Source organism: Loxodonta africana, chromosome 10, assembly GCF_030014295.1.
Source record: "Loxodonta africana isolate mLoxAfr1 chromosome 10, mLoxAfr1.hap2, whole genome shotgun sequence".
Lineage (NCBI taxonomy): Eukaryota > Metazoa > Chordata > Mammalia > Proboscidea > Elephantidae > Loxodonta > Loxodonta africana.
Genome location: NC_087351.1, coordinates 28,455,771 through 28,472,612, shown reverse-complemented (window position 1 = coordinate 28,472,612; position 16,842 = coordinate 28,455,771). Strand labels below are relative to the sequence as shown.

Genomic DNA, 16,842 nt, shown 5'->3' with positions numbered 1-16,842 from the left:
AACAGCAGTTTATGCAATATACAGATTTAGCTTGTTCTCTCTTCAAAACAGCTGGAGGTAGACAGTCCATGGCAACCCAGAGGGAGACAATTCCAAGATGCCATCAGGGGACCAGGTTCTCCTAGCTTTTTAATCTACTCTTCTTACACATGTTTCCATTCACTAGGTGACTTTATTATCTAAGGAGGACAGCTGAAGCTTCAGGCGACAGGAAAGAGGCCAACCTATATTCCATTTATATTTTTTTTATTGAACAGAAGTGTCTTAGACATCTAGTGCTGCTGTAACAGAAATACCACATGTGGATGGCTTTAACAAAGAGAAATTTATCTCCTCACAGTGAAGTAGGCTAAAAGTCCAAATTCAGGGCATCCGCTCCAGGGGAAGGCTTTCTCTCTCTGTCGGCTCATGATGAAGGTCCTTGTCCTCAGTCTTCCCCTGGTGGAGGAGCTTCTCAGGCACAGAGACCCTGGGTCCAAAGGACACGTCCTGCTCCTGATGCTGCTTTCTTGGTTTTATGAGGTCCCCCTGTCTCTCTGCTTGTTTCTCTTTTTTATATTTCAAGAGATTGCCTCAAGACACAATCCAATCTTGTAGGTTGAGTCCTGCCTCACTAACACAATGCTGCCCATCCTCCCTCAATATCATCATAGAGGCGGGATTTACAACACATAGGAAAATCACGTAATACCAGGAATCATGGCCCACCCCAACTGACACACACATTTTTGGGAGGACATTATTCAATCCGTAACATGAAGTGTGTCACATAATGTCCCCTTTTACAAGGTAGGGTGTGACATTTAATTTTTTTAATTGGGTACATTATTACCAGGATAGAATTGGGAATTAGGTAGGAAGATTAAAAAAAAAGAAAAGGAAGATTAGAAAAAAAAAAATCTATATTAAGCACACAGCTAATCCACTCTACCAACAATGTATTGAGTATAAAATAAGAAAGTAAATACAGTGACAGAAATTTAGAAGTAACCCGTTATATCAATGCTCTGCTTTAAGAGGTTGAAGTTCCTCTTAAACAAATCTTTATATTAGATTAAACAGCAAAAAAGACTGATTTTTGGATAAAAGGGATTTGAAAGACAAAAATATTAATAAGCAAAAAATTGAAACATAGAGACTAAGATTTTAATCACGACTTGTGAATATATAGAAAAAATAAACATAAATTTGTTTCCCCAATGTTTAAACAGAGCAAAAGTATCTCACCTGGTACTTGAAAAATGAATGCTTGAGACAAGAGATACAAGAACTACTTTAATGCACACATGTCAAGCTTATGCAATTGTTACTGTAAGAACCCACCCCCCAAAAAACCCACTGCCATTGAGTTGTTTCCAACCCATAGTGACTCCATAGGGTTTCCATGGTTGTAAATCTCTACAAAAGCAGACTGCCATATCTTTCTTCTCTGGAGCCACTGTTGGTTTCAATAAGAACAGAGGCAGAAGAACAAAAAATATTCAAAAAGGGTTTCAAGCAAGTCAAGCATTTTAAAAATCAGAGTTAGGGGATCCTCTAAATTTTATTACCCAGTCCTGGCTCAGATTTCACTGATTCCTTCCAAGAAGTTTCCAGATGGCCCATAAAATACCATCTAGAAAAGAAAATTCTCTGCTCAGATCACCTACTTTTCATTTTCTTCTCCCTTCAACCTTAGTTTGAGGGTCAAGTTCCCTATGGTAAGATTGTGGGTTCCTCTTCAATTTCCCTGCTGCAAAGCAGCTTAATATTAAGACTCTGGGAGGACTGGGGGCGAGGTAGAAATGTTGGAGCTGGCTGGGGTTGGTGTTATGAGGGAGCAAAGTCTCCTGGAAAATGGAGAAGAAGCTTATTCTTTAGACCCCAGGAGGATGTGATAGAGAACTGAAAACTCCAAGTCAGATTGGAAAAGAGGAAACATGAAATAGAAAAAGTTGAGTTGGAGGGGAAAACAAAATGTGCAAAGGGCTTTCTTTCCTCTTTGCCCCGACATTTCCCACTCCTGATCTAATGATAGGGGTGTCACACCTATGTGTGAGACAAGGCACAAGCCATTGTGGAGGAAAGAATCACAGAAGAAAAGGCGTTTGCACCTTTGCTGCAACAGAAAGTGAGAGAGAATCCTTCTGACTCTGACTCTGGCTCTGTTGATGTCCTTTCCTCTGTTCAAAGGTAAGCAGACGTCTGCCCCAGAGCCAGGTAAGCTTTGTAGACAAGGTAGAAGAGCAAGTAATGAAAATTGACAGGGAGGAAAGTAAAAAAAGGAGCATCTTCCCTATATAGAGATGCTGGCCATCTCTAGGGAAGGTCAGGGACCAGGAGCTAGGCAAGGCTTTGGGAGAACATTTAGGTTAAGGCTTACTTTCTCCCCCCAACCCCTGGCAAATGAGTGACTGTCATTTGTAGACAATTTAAGTGATGTCTTTGAGTAATACTGGTAATTCCTGAAGACAAAGGACCATCCCTGGTCCTTGATCCTGCTCCTCAGCCAAGGATTGTTATGTATTCCTAAAATCTCAAGGTGATTGTACCTCGTTGGTTTGAGATTTCATAACTAATCTAGCCCTTGAAATCTTCCTAGATTATAGAAGAGAGTGCAAAGTTCAAGCACAAAATGGCACATTCATTGTGCTGTCAGAGGCTACACGGGGGCTCAAGAAATAGCCCTTCAAAAATGCAAGGAACTAGCCATGGAAATAGCATGATGGGTGGTGCAGTGATTGCACTCAGCTGCTAACCAAAAGGTTGACGGTTTGAGTTCAACCAGAGGCTCCTCAGAAGGAAGCCCTGGCAACCTACTTCCAAAAAAATCAGCCATTGAAAACCCTATGGAACACAATTCTACTCTGGCACACATAGGGTCACCATCTATTTGAAGGCAAATGGCATTATTATCAGGTGTATTGAGTAAAGGCTATAATGAGGTTGATGGTTTTGCAAGGTTGAGTCATCTAGATAATGAATCCCAAGGCCCTTCTCCTTAGGCCTCTGCTCCTCTGAAGTCTGAGGCATGTATGGACCATGAAGCTATAACAGCTGCAGGCTTATTTCTTGAGGAAAAGCAGCTTCAGTGCTTCCAGCACCAGCTTTATTGTCATTACAGACATGCTGTCCTCATGGCAAACTCAAGGGGAAAATGTAAAGTAGACATGCGGCCGAGCAGGGGACTCAAGTTATCCACACTCATGCATCCCTCCCTGCCAGCAGAGAGCCAGTAGAGACAAAAATATGACTTTTAATGCCAAATCCTCTTTTTACCAAAAGCATGGGTTACTGAATAAGCTCGAACCCTCCCAGGAGAACAATGCCCGTCACCTATGGTTAACTGACACCTAGCTCCCTGCACCTATCATGGAGATGGCACAGGACCAGTAAGCATTTTGTTCTGTTGTGCATGGAGTCACCATGAGTTGACTCCACAGCACCAGACAACAACTTCCCCAAGAGCACCAGTCCGGTCTACTGCCTCTTTCCATATTTTTAGGAGCTTAGATGGGGGATGTACAATTACCGTCCATCTCATAATGGAGAATTGGAGGCCTTAGCAAGGAGAGGAACAAATAAGCAGTGAGGAAAGACTCAATGCTACCTCCTACCTCTAGCCCTGTGTTCTGACCACAAAAATAGCAAGACTTCATGTTTCCACTGTTTTTCAACTTATTCATTCCCCTGCTTTCTTTCTCTACTGTACACTTACCTTGTTTTCCTGAACTAGCTTTCGAGGCCCTATTTATTTCCCACAAACTCAGCAGGTTAGAATTCACTTAAAACATTTCCCTTATCCTGGCTGAAGATGGCTGAAGTGGAAAGAACACCAAATGTAAAGGCAGAACACCTGGACTTGTCACTCCAACTCTCATTTTCTATTTCTATGGCCAGCCACTTAGCTTCTCTGATATTCAGTTGGCTCATCAGTAAAAAAAGGATAATGATATTGGGTCCACACAAGTCATATGGTTAACAATCAAATCAGAGTGTAGATCATGGCCTTCTCATGTGTGCATCATCACCATTTTTCCCAGCCAGCAAATTCTATTATGAGACAAGTAGATTTGCTGTCTAGTCTTGGAAGTAGTGCACTCATAAGCTGAAGGCTCCCTCCCAAAAAACTCAAAAGCCTGAACTAGCCACCTCCAGCAGGAGGATGGGGAAATGTCACCAGTTTCTCTGCTGATATCTATCCTGTGTCACAAGCTTTTCTTGTTGGCCTGTGTCTTCATCCCCACTGGCTCTCTACCTGCAGGGGGGCTCACAGGAGTGTGTAAAACCTGAGACCTCTAGTCAATCAAGTATATTTTTTTGTATCTTAACCACAGAACTGTGTCTCCAACATGTTGTAGAAGTCCCCAAGGTGTTATATGGATCAGAAGGGCTTAGGCTGGTATTGTTGGCTTTGGTAGGATTGACAACTATATTTTTTTCTCCTCCTTCCCTAGAAGCAGTATCAAGGATGGGAAGACCTTTGCTCTCCGTTACTCTCCTTTCTTTCTTGATGAGCCTGGGCTCAGGTTGGGCATGGAGTACTCCTGATTGCACCATAGCAGACAGCTCACTGTTATCTAACATCTCCTACTACATCCCATCCTGTCCCTTGGCACCAGGACTGCACCTTTTTGCATCATGTTCCAATGTTAGTGACCTGGCTCAGACTCTGACAGCACTGCCCAGGAGATTAGAGGCACTATGCCTCCAGGGCACAGTTCCTGTCCTGCCAGCTGATGCTTTTGGACACTTCCCTACACTACAGCTACTGAGGCTGCAGCTAGGCACTCTCAGAATTACATCTGGAGCATTTCAGGGATTGGACCAGCTACAGCACCTTTTCTTTGAGCATCCCACTCCATGTTGCCTGAGTCTACTCCTCCCTTCAGATGCTCTCGAGCCCCTCAGATTCCTCAACAGCCTTTCATTCCAAGGCTATTGCCTGAATTCTAGCCAGAACATCCAGTTGCCTCTCAGTCTTAGTCGTCTGACTCTGAGGCACAGCTGTCTGACAGATCTGCAGGAATTGCAAGGACTCTTCCCAAGCCTTGTGCCTGGTTCCTCTCCTACTGCCATCTCTAGCCCATGGCCCCCATTTCTGGAGGTTCTGGATCTCTCTGCCAACATGCAGCTGAGTCGGGTTGGTGTCAAAACCTTGCGTGGCCTCCAACTCCATTCTCTGAGACTGGATGGCACTCCTCTGAGTGCATTAGAGCTCCTTGCCTCAGGGCTGCTTCACCTGGATTCCCTCTCCCTTGTGGATACAGGTGCAGAAAAACTGCCTGGGAATGTGACAGCCTACTTTGAGCTTTCTACACTCGATCTTGGAAGGAACCAAATCCAGCACATAGGGGATGAGGACCTCTCAGGCTACCACTCCTTAGAACACCTCAACCTTCATGCCAATGGTCTGCATTCACTGCCCACTAGGTTCTTGAGTGCCTTGCCCCAGCTTCAAAGGCTTAACCTGTCAATGAACAAGCTGGGCCCAACCTTAGCGCTCCCAGAGGGGCTGGTCAGCTCAAACCTGAGAGTGCTAGATCTGTCCCACAATGAGCTCAGTGCTCTTCCCTCTGGGGCCTTCTCCTCTCTTCCTCAACTCGAGGAGCTCTGGCTGGGTGGTAACAACATCTCTAACTTATCCAGTGAGGCCCTAGAGGGGTTGAGGTGGCTGAAGACCCTAGATCTAAGTTGGAACCAAATTAAGGTGCTGAAACTGGGCTGGCTCTCCTCTCTTCCTGCTCTCATCTCACTGAACCTCCTGGGGACTTATATAGAGAATTTCTCTGGCCGGCTGCTTCAGGGCCCCCAGAAGCTGAGCCATCTATGGCTGGGTTCTCCTGAGATCCTGGAGCTCTACCCTCCCTGGCCTTTGACACTGCTCAGCTTAGAAGTATGGGCACAATCGTACATCCAGTTCAGAATCCCACGTGGAAAACCCTTCCAGTTCTTGGAGAGCCTTACCTTACAAGCATCTTATGTGTTGCTGCACCCAGGCAACAACACAGTCCATTTCCCTTCCCTGCGTCACCTCACCCTGAGAGGCTGCAGCCCCGGTATTTTCTCTACCCATAAATCCCAGAGATTCTTCCCACAGCTGCATTCCTTGGAGCACCTGCACTTCTGGTCTTATCATGGGGGTACAGAAGGCCTACAACTGTTTGGGCTGCCCAGGCTGCGAGTGCTGGAGCTAGGGAACCTGGACAGCCTCTCTGAATCAAGGCCTGTGAATCTGGAGGTGCTACTGGAGGATCTGCCTCAATTAGAAGTACTGGCATTGAGCAATCTAAACCTTGGGAACCTCTCAGTCTCCAGCTTCAGGGGCTTGGGCCTCCTCCAGCTGCTGCTGCTGAACTCTGAATGGGCCCTGGGGCTGGACAGCAGCCTCCAGGAATTCATTCCCCAGATGCCTCAATATGTGTATTTCTCAGATGTCACTTTCATCTGCCAGTGTGAAAGCTCTTGGGTAGGGCCTTGGGCAGCACGGGCCCCAAATACCTTTGTGTATGGGCTAGAGAAATCTATCTGCATGGCCAATGCCTCCGACTATTTCAAGACTCCATTGCTCTCTTTCCTTTCTGGTCACTGCCCAGATAATCTTGAGCTTCAGAGCTTTCTAACCAGCTTCACTCTGGTGGTCTTGGTGATCATTTTTGCTTTGCTTGGCTGCCCTAACTGGTCCTGGCTCCACCATCTCCAGGCTCTATTTCATGCCTGGTGGCGGAAGTTGGGTGGCCGGAACTACAGAAGCCAATACCACTATGATGTCTTTATATCTTATTGCAGGCAAGACCGAGCCTGGGTGTTGGCAGAGCTGATTCCTGCCCTGGAAAAGCCTCTTCCAGCTGGCGAGGGCTTGAGGTTATGCCTACCAGAGAGGGATTTTGGGGTTGGACAGGATAGGATGGAAACAACGGCGGCCAGCATAGAGAGCAGCAAAACCACCCTGTGCGTGCTCAGCCACCAGGCCCTGGGCAGTCCCTGGTGCAATCTAGAGTTAAGGCTGGCCACCTACCGCTTGGTGGCCAAGCCTGGGACTACTAGCCTCCTGCTGCTCTTTCTGGAGCCTATTGATCGGCGGCAGCTGTGTAGCTACCACCGTCTTGCCCGGTGGCTTCAGAAGGAGGACTACTTGCATTTGCCCCAAAGGAGTGCCGACTGGGAGGCTTTCTGGGAGCAGCTTCGGAGAAGGCTGAGGAAAGCTGTACAAGAGAAAGAGGATTAGTGGACTATAAAAGAGAGGTTCAGCCATATGGGAATACCTCCCAACAGGTCCCTGGGTTACCGTCACATCACTGGAAGCAGGCTCACAGATGGGTCTCTAGGCAATGCTTAGCTAAAGCCCAATTTTCCACTAAAAATAATACAAATAAAGAAATCAAATTCCATTGGGTAATATATTTAAAAGCACTTGGAAGCAAACAAGGTATCAATTCAAAATAAATAAATAAATAACTCTACTACCTGCTAGTCCCCTCACAAGATAGGCACTGTCTAAGAAAGAGCACAGGGATGTGTTTTCTAAAATGACTTCCGCATTTTTCAAAATGAATTTGTTCTGCCTCTGTTGAAAGCAATGTATTTACTTGGACTTGCTAAATATTCTACTTTATTCTGGAAGAAAGGCCAAGAATCAATAAGCTATGTGTTAGTGCCTGGAAATTGGACCAAAACCAAGTTTCAAATTCACAAATTGTCCAACAAATTCAGAGAGATTTCCTAACTCGTGACATTCTCGTGATAACTGTATTATGTAGGTGGGAGCAATAATTTGATCCCATGTTACACATTGGGAATCTAAGCATATAAAGGTTAAGTGATGTACCACACTCCCACAGCTACTATATCACCAAGTTCAAATCTAGACCTCTGAGTGATAATCCAGTTCTCTACGCTTGTTACTCTACTGTCTTCCAGTCATCCCTAACCAATGACAAATTACCAAGCTACAAACTTAAAACAGGAAGCCTGGCAAATATATTTCAAATACACATACATATGATCTATTTTCAAGAACTGTTTCTAAAGAGGAGAACTTATGGTACAGTGGTTAAGAACTCCTCTGCTAACCAAAAGGTCAGGAGTTTGAATCCATCAGCCACTCCTTGGAAACTCTACAGGGCAGTTCTACTCTGCCCTATAGAGTCTCTAGGAGTCGGAATCAACTTGATGGCAACAGATTTTTTTTAAAAGAAAAGTAACAAATTCCAGTAGATTTACATAAAATATTTTAAGTGCCCCCAAAGAGACAAATGATTAGATAAGAAAGAATACACTCATAAGAACGGAATATCATGAATCCACGAATAATCATGCTTCGAGGAATACTCAGTTCTACAGAAAGAGATTCATGACATAATATTGAAAAAAAATATTTACATACTCCATGTACTATGATTCCAATTTTGAAAAAAGAATTTCATATGTATCTATCTAATGTCTAAAATATGTACAGAGAGAAGACTAGAAATGTAAACTAGAAATGACGCTAGAAATGGGATTATAGATGATTTCAATTTCTTCCTATACATTTATGTATTATTCATTTTTTCTAAAATACACATTTACTTCATAATAAAATAAAATCAATGCTTTATCATAAAATAATTTAACTAATAATTTGATAAAAAATAATTTAGCTAGTTTAAATAGTTCTCAGCTTTGTGGTGACACAGCAGCAACGGGAGCTTGTGAGAAAGTATGGGTGCTAAAATCTAAAGAAAAAAAAGGAAAAGAGTTGAAAAGCCACTAAACAAACTGTATCCACTTCAGAGACTATCTGTGCGGAACCATCCCTAGCCCAACTCAAGAGTCACTCAGATTCGACTTTAGAAAGTAGAAGCTTTCCACATTTATCTTTTCTGGATAAAAGACCAATTTCTTCAATTAATAGAGCTGGGCTCTTTGTAGTCCCATGGCATAACTCCAGAACTTTGCTGACCGAGCCACAGTTCAACATTTCCTTTCCTTTGTCCCTTTGTCCTGATGTCAACTAGTAGCCTTTGGAAAATACTATTCCTTTGTATTCATTTTAATGAAAACCTCAATTTCTCATTAACCTCAATATTTTCCATAACATTCTTTTATGTCACTGAGGTTACCCAGCTAGGTTTTCATTTTCTCTTGACACTTCTTGGATGTGTATCATGGAGGTTCAGAATTGAAAGAAATTTGTATCTGATGCTTGCATCCCTTCTACCACTTCCCCAGCCTCTGTTTGATCAGATCCTTGACAGAAGGTAGCCTCCTTCCAAGGTTTACTCATTCCATCACTACAGATTTCTCTGACAGAAAGTTATTCTCTATATTGAGCTAACATGTGTCTTCCTATAACTTTTACCCACTGCTCTTAATTTTATACTTTGAGGTTTAAATGGGACAAATTCAATTCCTCCATTAAGTGATCATTTGTTCCAATTGAGTCTCCTCTTCTCCAACTTAAATATCCCATTCCTTCTACTAATTTCCATATTTTAAGTCCCATTTCAGTGTTCTCCCCCAAATTCATTGCCTTTTATCCATTTACTTATTAGATTATGAAAACTAGAGCTTCCGTAGGGCTCTATATTTCACCCACATAGAATCAAACAGGATCATCTTTCTGTTTTAAATCACTGCTTCCATTTATACCATCTAAAATCACATTATTGCTTAGGGCAATCATACTGCTGATTTAAATGTTTGAATTACTTTTCTCTCACTGAACTGGGATTGAAAGGACAAATTCACAAAACAAATACGATGATACCTTACGGTCAAGTATTGACATAACAATAGGTGCTGATCTAAAAATTCCAACATTACCACAGCACACTTAGGCTGGTATATTCGTAAAATTGTGGATAGAAGGAAATAAATGGGGTAATCCTCTGAAGAATTTTGTAAATTGTTTGCAAAAACTAACCTCTGTCTTTATATGATTTGGCTATGTAAAACCCCTTGCTTTTACATTTTCTTTCCTGAATCATATCTTATCTCTTTTGTGGGAAAACATAACTGTATTGCTATAAAAATATGTATGGACACTTGTGATCCAAGGCTTAAGGCCAACTTATTCTTCAGCTTAACCCAGGCAGCATCATCTTTCCCTTTTCCCATAGAGGTTGAAACAATTTAGATCTCAGTTAAAGAACTGCTTTCGGAAATCTAGCCAAAACTTTCTCACTGCTATCCTTAGAGGAGGCCACTGGGAGACGCCAGGTAATCCAGGAGGCTCGAAAACAAACCTTGGCATAATTAATAAAAAGTGCATGGGGAACCAGAGACCAGCAGTAAGAACAGCGTGCTCTGATTCACCACCCCCCCCAAGATGGGCTGCCAAGGAAACCATAGCCAGAGTTCAGAAAATGTCTGCTACATCCTCTCCTTTGGAGACACGAATGTCGTAGGTCCTTCCCAGATCAGGAAAGACTTCAGCGCCTTTTATATCAGCATGCCACCACATTTTCAGCCTATTTAAGCAACATAGTCACCACTTGGGCTTCAAATCATTGCCGTACTTGGTGAGGTTACCTTCAAACACTACCCCCCTTTAGATGCCTCCTAAGAAGCGTGGACGTGAGCACCACTGTCCTTGACTTTGCTGCACACTTTCCACTGCTGACATGGGAAGCCGAGGAGACAGAGGCTGACTTGCATCCTCCAGGGGAGAGCAGCCTACATTTGGAAGTCTACCCTTACAGAATTCTAGAATTCTCACACACGAGCTTCAGGTAAGGTGCAGCTCAGACAGCTTCTGAAGTGTTTTTCCCTTTCTTCTAACACTGCATTTTATTTTCTCCATATGAAAATGTAAATTGGGATAACTTCTTCATAACAACAATTGGTTGGATTCTCAACAATAGAGCAAAGCTTCCAGCATCAGTTATACAAGCTTTATTTATAAGCATATCAGTTAAAATTATTTAATAACAATTAAAATATTTACTCACAGGGAGATGTTAATTGAACCACAAAATCATAAGGGTCAGGAATAAATTTTGGAATGACAATGTTATTCTATTCCTTATTACTTAGTTATTCAAGTCACTCATACCAGATTTTCTGACTCTGAGTATCCAGGGAAAAGTAAGAGAAAAAAAAAATCTATTAAAGTACAGTGGCTACAAGATTGGACAGGCCCATAAAACAAAATGATACCAAAGGGGCACACCAGCCCTGGGACAAAGACTAGAAGGCAGGAGGGGACAGGAAAGCTGGCCATAGGGACCCCAGGGTTGAGAAGAGAGAGTGTTGACATGTGGGGTTGTTAACCAATGTCATAAAACAATATGTGCAGTTACTGTTAAAAGAGAAACTAGTTTGCTCTGTAAAACGTCCTCTAAAGTACAATAAAAATAAATAAATAAAAGAATGGGAAAAAAAAGTACGGTGGATAACCACAGAGGAAAAAAATATCAGTCACAGGCCACGAACACATTTTCTTTAAGAGAGATAAATCTAAAAGAGCTCCCTTATCTACCTATATAATAAAAGCAAAAAAATTATAAAAACTCATTCAATAAAAAATAGTCATTAAAGATATGGACAAATAGATGTGAAAAGAGACCTGGAGAAAAGACAGCAAAAAAGAGTACAATCCACACACTGAAAGGGAAAGAGATTGCTTTTCGCTCACAAACAATGAGAAACCACAATGGACAAAGGAAGAAGTGAGTCAGAGGGAGACACATCTCTCTATTGAGTTGTCTTGCGTGTCCTCCCATCATGGATATCCTGCTATTCACTTGAACAGAAGCCATGTTCCCAAAACAAATAAAATCCTTGTTGCATTGCTTTTATTTTTAACAAACTAGAGATTCCAATCTTTGCATCTTTTTAAAAATATTCTGTCCTGAATACAAGCAATTGTTTTAAGTGGTCACTACAAAGGCTTTTTTTTATAAAGGCTTATTCATTTTTGGAGACAGCAAATATTTACTGAGCACCTATATTGTACCAGACACTCCTAAATTCTGGGAGCAAAACAAAGTCCTCATCTTATGCTTAGGTGGGTAATTTTTTTTTTTTTTTTTTTTTTTTATTGTACCAGACACTGTCCTACATTCTGGGAGCAAAACAAAGTCCTCATCTTATGCTTAGGTGGGTAAGACAGAAAATACGTAGTAAGTATATAATGCAATGACAGGTAATGAGAAGGGCTTTGAAAAAAATAAAGTAGGATTGGAGATGGAGTTCCAACAGGAGCATTAAACTACAGACAACAGCTGAGGAAAGCCTCTGAGCTTTACCAGAACTCTGAATGAAGTAACAAACTAAGGTACATGAATATGGAGAGAGAAGGTGGAAGCATTCCAGGCCTTGATATGGCCCATACTTGACGTAGTCAAGTATCACAGCATGGTAGGAGTGGGGTAAGTAAGATGAAGAGTGGTAGAAAACCAGGGCAGGGAGGAAGGCCATACTTAAAACTCAATTAATCTGAGTTTTATTTTAAGTATATTTTAAAGATGGGGAGCAAATACTTGACAGGATCTGATTTCTTTTTCTTTTTTAAATATCAATCTAGCTGCTATGTGGGTGTTACTCTCTAAACATATAAAAATAGAAGCAGATCCAGGGGAGAATTTCATAGAGGACTGGATAGTTGATGTGGATGGTGAAAACTGTTCAGATTCTGAATATGCTTTGTACATGAAGTCTAGAGGATTTATTGATGGCTTGGATAAGAGATATTAAGAGAAAAGGAAAGGATGTGGCCAAAGTTGTGGCCTAAACAACTGAGTGAATGGAGGTCTCATTCTTTGAGATAGAGAAGAAGTAGGAAGTCACATGTTTGGGGTGAGAAGAGCCAAAAGCTCAGTCTTGGGTGTGTTTATGTTTAAGTTGCCTGTTAAATATCAAATGGAGATGTTGAGTAAGAAGTCGGGTAGAAAAATCCAGGTTGGAAAAGTGACATCCGGGCTAGGACATCTCAAAATCAAGACCAGACCTGTTGCTGTCAAGTTGATTTCGAGTCATGGTTACCCTAGAGGACAGAGTAGAGCTGCCCCATATGGTTTCCAAAGCAGCTTGTTGATTTGAACTGCTGACCCTTTGGTTAGCACTAGAGCTCTTAATCACCACACCACCAGGGCTCTTGTGTGGATGATGTTAGAGTCAAGGGCCTAAATGACAGGTCGCTTACAGGGAGTACAGCTGGAAAAGAGAAAAGATCCAAAGAATGGGTCCTGGAAAAACATTTATAGGATGAGTCAACCAGAAAGAACTCTAGCATAGGAGTCTCAGACAATGCGTGTAAGGAGTAACGAGAATAAAGACAAGGCACAGATCTTCACCTAATGTAATTCAAATTTCAGAGTGCTTTCAATGATACAGTGCTGTGATTATTTTTGCTCTATGTGGCAAAATGTATATCAATACCATTGTGAGGAACTTTCCTGCACCTCATAAATTCCAGCTAAGGACTGAAGCCTGCACACTCTAAACCCACACTCGAACCAAACCCATTGCCTTCAAATCGACTCCAACTCATAGCAACCCTGTAGGACAGAGTAGAACTGCCATATAGGGTTTCCAAGACTGTAAATCTTTAGAAAAGCAGACTGCCACATCTTTCTCCCATGGAGCAACTGGTGGGTTCAAGCTGCTGACCTCCTGGTTAGCAGCTGAGCACTTTAACCACTGCACCACCAGGGCTGCATACACTACTTAGGGTATATTTCAGTTAAAAGAGAATCATGTTAGATTGTATTCTGTACCTCATTCATTTACGGCAGCTTTATTATAAAATGTTTATTGAAAATAACACTACATGAATTTACTCCTCTTGACCAGTGAATTTTTAACCACAAAGTGGACCATTGTGCTTATGACCTTAAACACTGAGAGAAAACAAAAATGCATAGTGCTCAGTTTCTTTCACTGATGTCTTTAAAAAATAAGAGACACACAAATATATAAACCAGCCTTGCTGTAGGCAATCACTGATTAAAGGTCATTTTCCTTATCCCTTTTCTAATGTTGCCAATTCCATATGGAGAGGAACTTCATCTAAAACTATGCATGTGTTATTATTAAAGAGTACAATAGTGAAAAAGCAAACAAACAAATAAACCTTGCTTTGAGGCCCTGAATTCTTGTAATATTGTCTTCTCCATATTTACTCAGGGCTTCCACTGCACAAATTATTTAAACTTTTGTCCGCATATACGTTTTGCTCAGGTTGATTTTTCTGAACTAGATTGCAAGCCCCTGAACGGCAAAAGAACGTCTGTCTTGTTTTATGCAGTGCTGGGGACCCTGAACAAAGGAAGATATTTAAAGGGATGTGATGGCGATGATGGGCACAATAAGGAGGTTGTAGTAAGTACCCACAGGTCTCTGGGTGACACAAACAGTTTGCGCTGGATGTGATAGTGGTTCAATCCCACCCAGCTGCACAGTGGGAGAAAGTCCTCATGATCTGCTCCCATGAAGATAACAGCCAAGAAAACCCTGTGGAGCAGTTCTACTCTAACACATTGACAACAGGTCATGACTATCCACACCCACAGGTTCCTTATGTCCTCTCAATATCAGAGTGGGACAGAAAAAGATGCTGAAAATCTTGGCGTGATCTAAAACTATGCAACTAATTCAGTTTTAAGAAATTCAGAGAACATCTTAATGAGAAAAGCTCTGTAGTCATTTGCAAAATGTCAATGTCTTGTCATTGCAGTTTGGAGGAAAAACATGAAAAACCGAGAAGGGAATAATCATCTGACCCTGTGAGTGAATTCATTCCTCTTGGATTCCCTTGTACCTCAGAGATCCAGATCTTCCTCTTCGCACTCTTCTCTGTGACCTACGTCCTGACATTGATTGGAAACTTGTGCATTATACGTACTGTGACGTGGGACCACCATCTCCACACCCCCATGTACATCCTGCTGGCCAATTTCTCCTTCCTGGAGATCTGGTATGTCACCTCCATGGTCCCCAATATGCTAGCCAACTTTCTCACTGAGACCAAAATTATCTCTTTCTCTGGTTGTTTCCTGCAGTTCTACTTCTTCTGTTCCATGAGCACCACTGAGACCTTCTTCTTGTCCGTCAAGGCCTTTGACAGGTACCTTGCTATCTGCAGGCCCCTGCACTACCCCTCCATCCTGATAGTCTGACACTGCATCAGAATGGGAGCCTGCTGCTGGGTGTGTGGCTTTGCCTGTTTTGTCCTCCCAGTTTATCTAATCTCTCAGCTCCCTTTTTGTGGCCCCAATACTATTGATCACTTTCTGTGTGACCCAGGACCCCTTATGAAGCTGTCCTGTGTGCCAGCTCCTGCCACTGAGGTCACCTGTGCCATCTTTAACTCTGTCCTCATTTTCTCCACTTTCCTCTTCATTAGCAGTTTCTACACCCTGGTAATCAGAGCAGTGCTGAGGGTCCCCTCAGCAGATGGCCGGCGTAAGGCCTTCTCCACATGTGGCTCCCACCTGGCCGTGGTGTCCCTGCTTTATGGCTCCATCATGGTAATGTATGTGAGCCCAACAGCAGGCAATGCAGATGGGATCCAGAAAATTGTAACTTTGTTTTATTCTGTGCTGACTCCACTTTTCAACCTCTTGATCTACAGTCTGAGGAACAAGCAGATGAAGGAGGCACTGAGGCAACTATTTAGGACTTTGAGATTCCCTCAAAGACAGCCTCTCAAGACCTAGAATTCATAATTTATGTGTGTATAGGACATATAAAAACATAGAAGCCTTAAGGAAACTTGGGAGACAAATATGTGCTTCTAGATTTCCTGGAATCTTCTTAGGAATGAATTTAAATGAAGCAAATAGCACATGAGATCTTAAAAGGGTTTACATAAATCATTTTTACTAAGCTTTAGTGCATCAATATGCTATCCCCCTGGGTACTGCACAGAAACAGGAAAATACCAGACATTCTCAGGCATATTCAAGATAAAACCCTAAACAACCCAGGTGCCAACAGGATCATTTGTATCTTTTGCTGATTAGATAAATTCCCAGTTTCCCAGTCAGTAGAAGTCTAGAATTTCCAACACTATCCCTCTACACACATATATACAAACACACACACCACAAAGATGTATCTGTTCACTTCTCTTCCCACTCCTGAATCCACCTGCTTTCTTTTTTTGATCACATCAGTCCGGATGTGAGATCTAGTCTCTTCAGCGTTTTATCCAAAACAGCACTCCCCTACACCTTTGTGTGGGCAAATGAGCCTGACAGCAGATTGGAGTTGTTAAAGTGATTAGAATCAATGTGAAATATTAGAATGGTGACCAGATGGAAAATAACTACCCACTGCTGTTAAGTGAATTCCAACTCATTTGGACCCTACAGGACAGAGTAGAACTTCCCCATAGTGTTTTCGAAGTTGCAAGTCTTTACGGAAGCAGACTGCCACATCTTTCTCCTGAAGAGCAGCTGATGGGTTCAAACTGCCGACCGTTTGGTTAGCAGCTGAGTGCTTACCACTGTACCACCAGGGCTCCTAAAGTAACTATACAAAGATGATATTAGAATAAAGAATTATAAATGAAGGATATGTATTTATAATAGCAAAAAAAAAAAGTAATATATCTCAAAATAAACTCCCCCAAAAAGTAAGATCTGCATGGAGAAAACTAATAATATTTACTTTCAAATATTTTTTTAAAGAAGTGAGTAAATTGAGACATATATCATGTTTCTAGGTGTGATAAGCAACTGTTGCAAATTTGTTATTCTATACCAACTAAATTTATAAATTTAGTGAAAATAGTGAAATGATAATAAGATCAAAATAATACCAATCCAAATGTCCAGTAATTTAGAATTAATTAACTGAATTATGGTACATACAGAGTATGGAATATTTTACAGACATTTAAAATAAGGTTTTGACGTGTATTTCATGAGTTGA

The 16,842-nt window shown here is 41.9% G+C and overlaps 1 protein-coding gene and 1 pseudogene across 1 annotated transcript; both read left to right on the top strand.

Annotated features, from left to right (window-relative positions):
- Window positions 1-1,742: 1,742 nt before the first annotated feature.
- LOC135232591 (toll-like receptor 11) lies at window positions 1,743-10,755 on the top strand. The gene is made up of 2 exons (XM_064292240.1): window positions 1,743-2,172; window positions 4,437-10,755. Exons 1-2 carry the CDS (start codon window positions 2,151-2,153, stop codon window positions 7,205-7,207), a joined length of 2,793 nt encoding a protein of 930 aa, XP_064148310.1. The 5' UTR covers window positions 1,743-2,150; the 3' UTR covers window positions 7,208-10,755.
- Window positions 10,756-14,204: 3,449 nt separating this feature from the next.
- LOC100655419 (olfactory receptor 11H6-like) lies at window positions 14,205-16,178 on the top strand (annotated as a pseudogene).
- The last annotated feature ends 664 nt before the right edge of the window (window positions 16,179-16,842 follow it).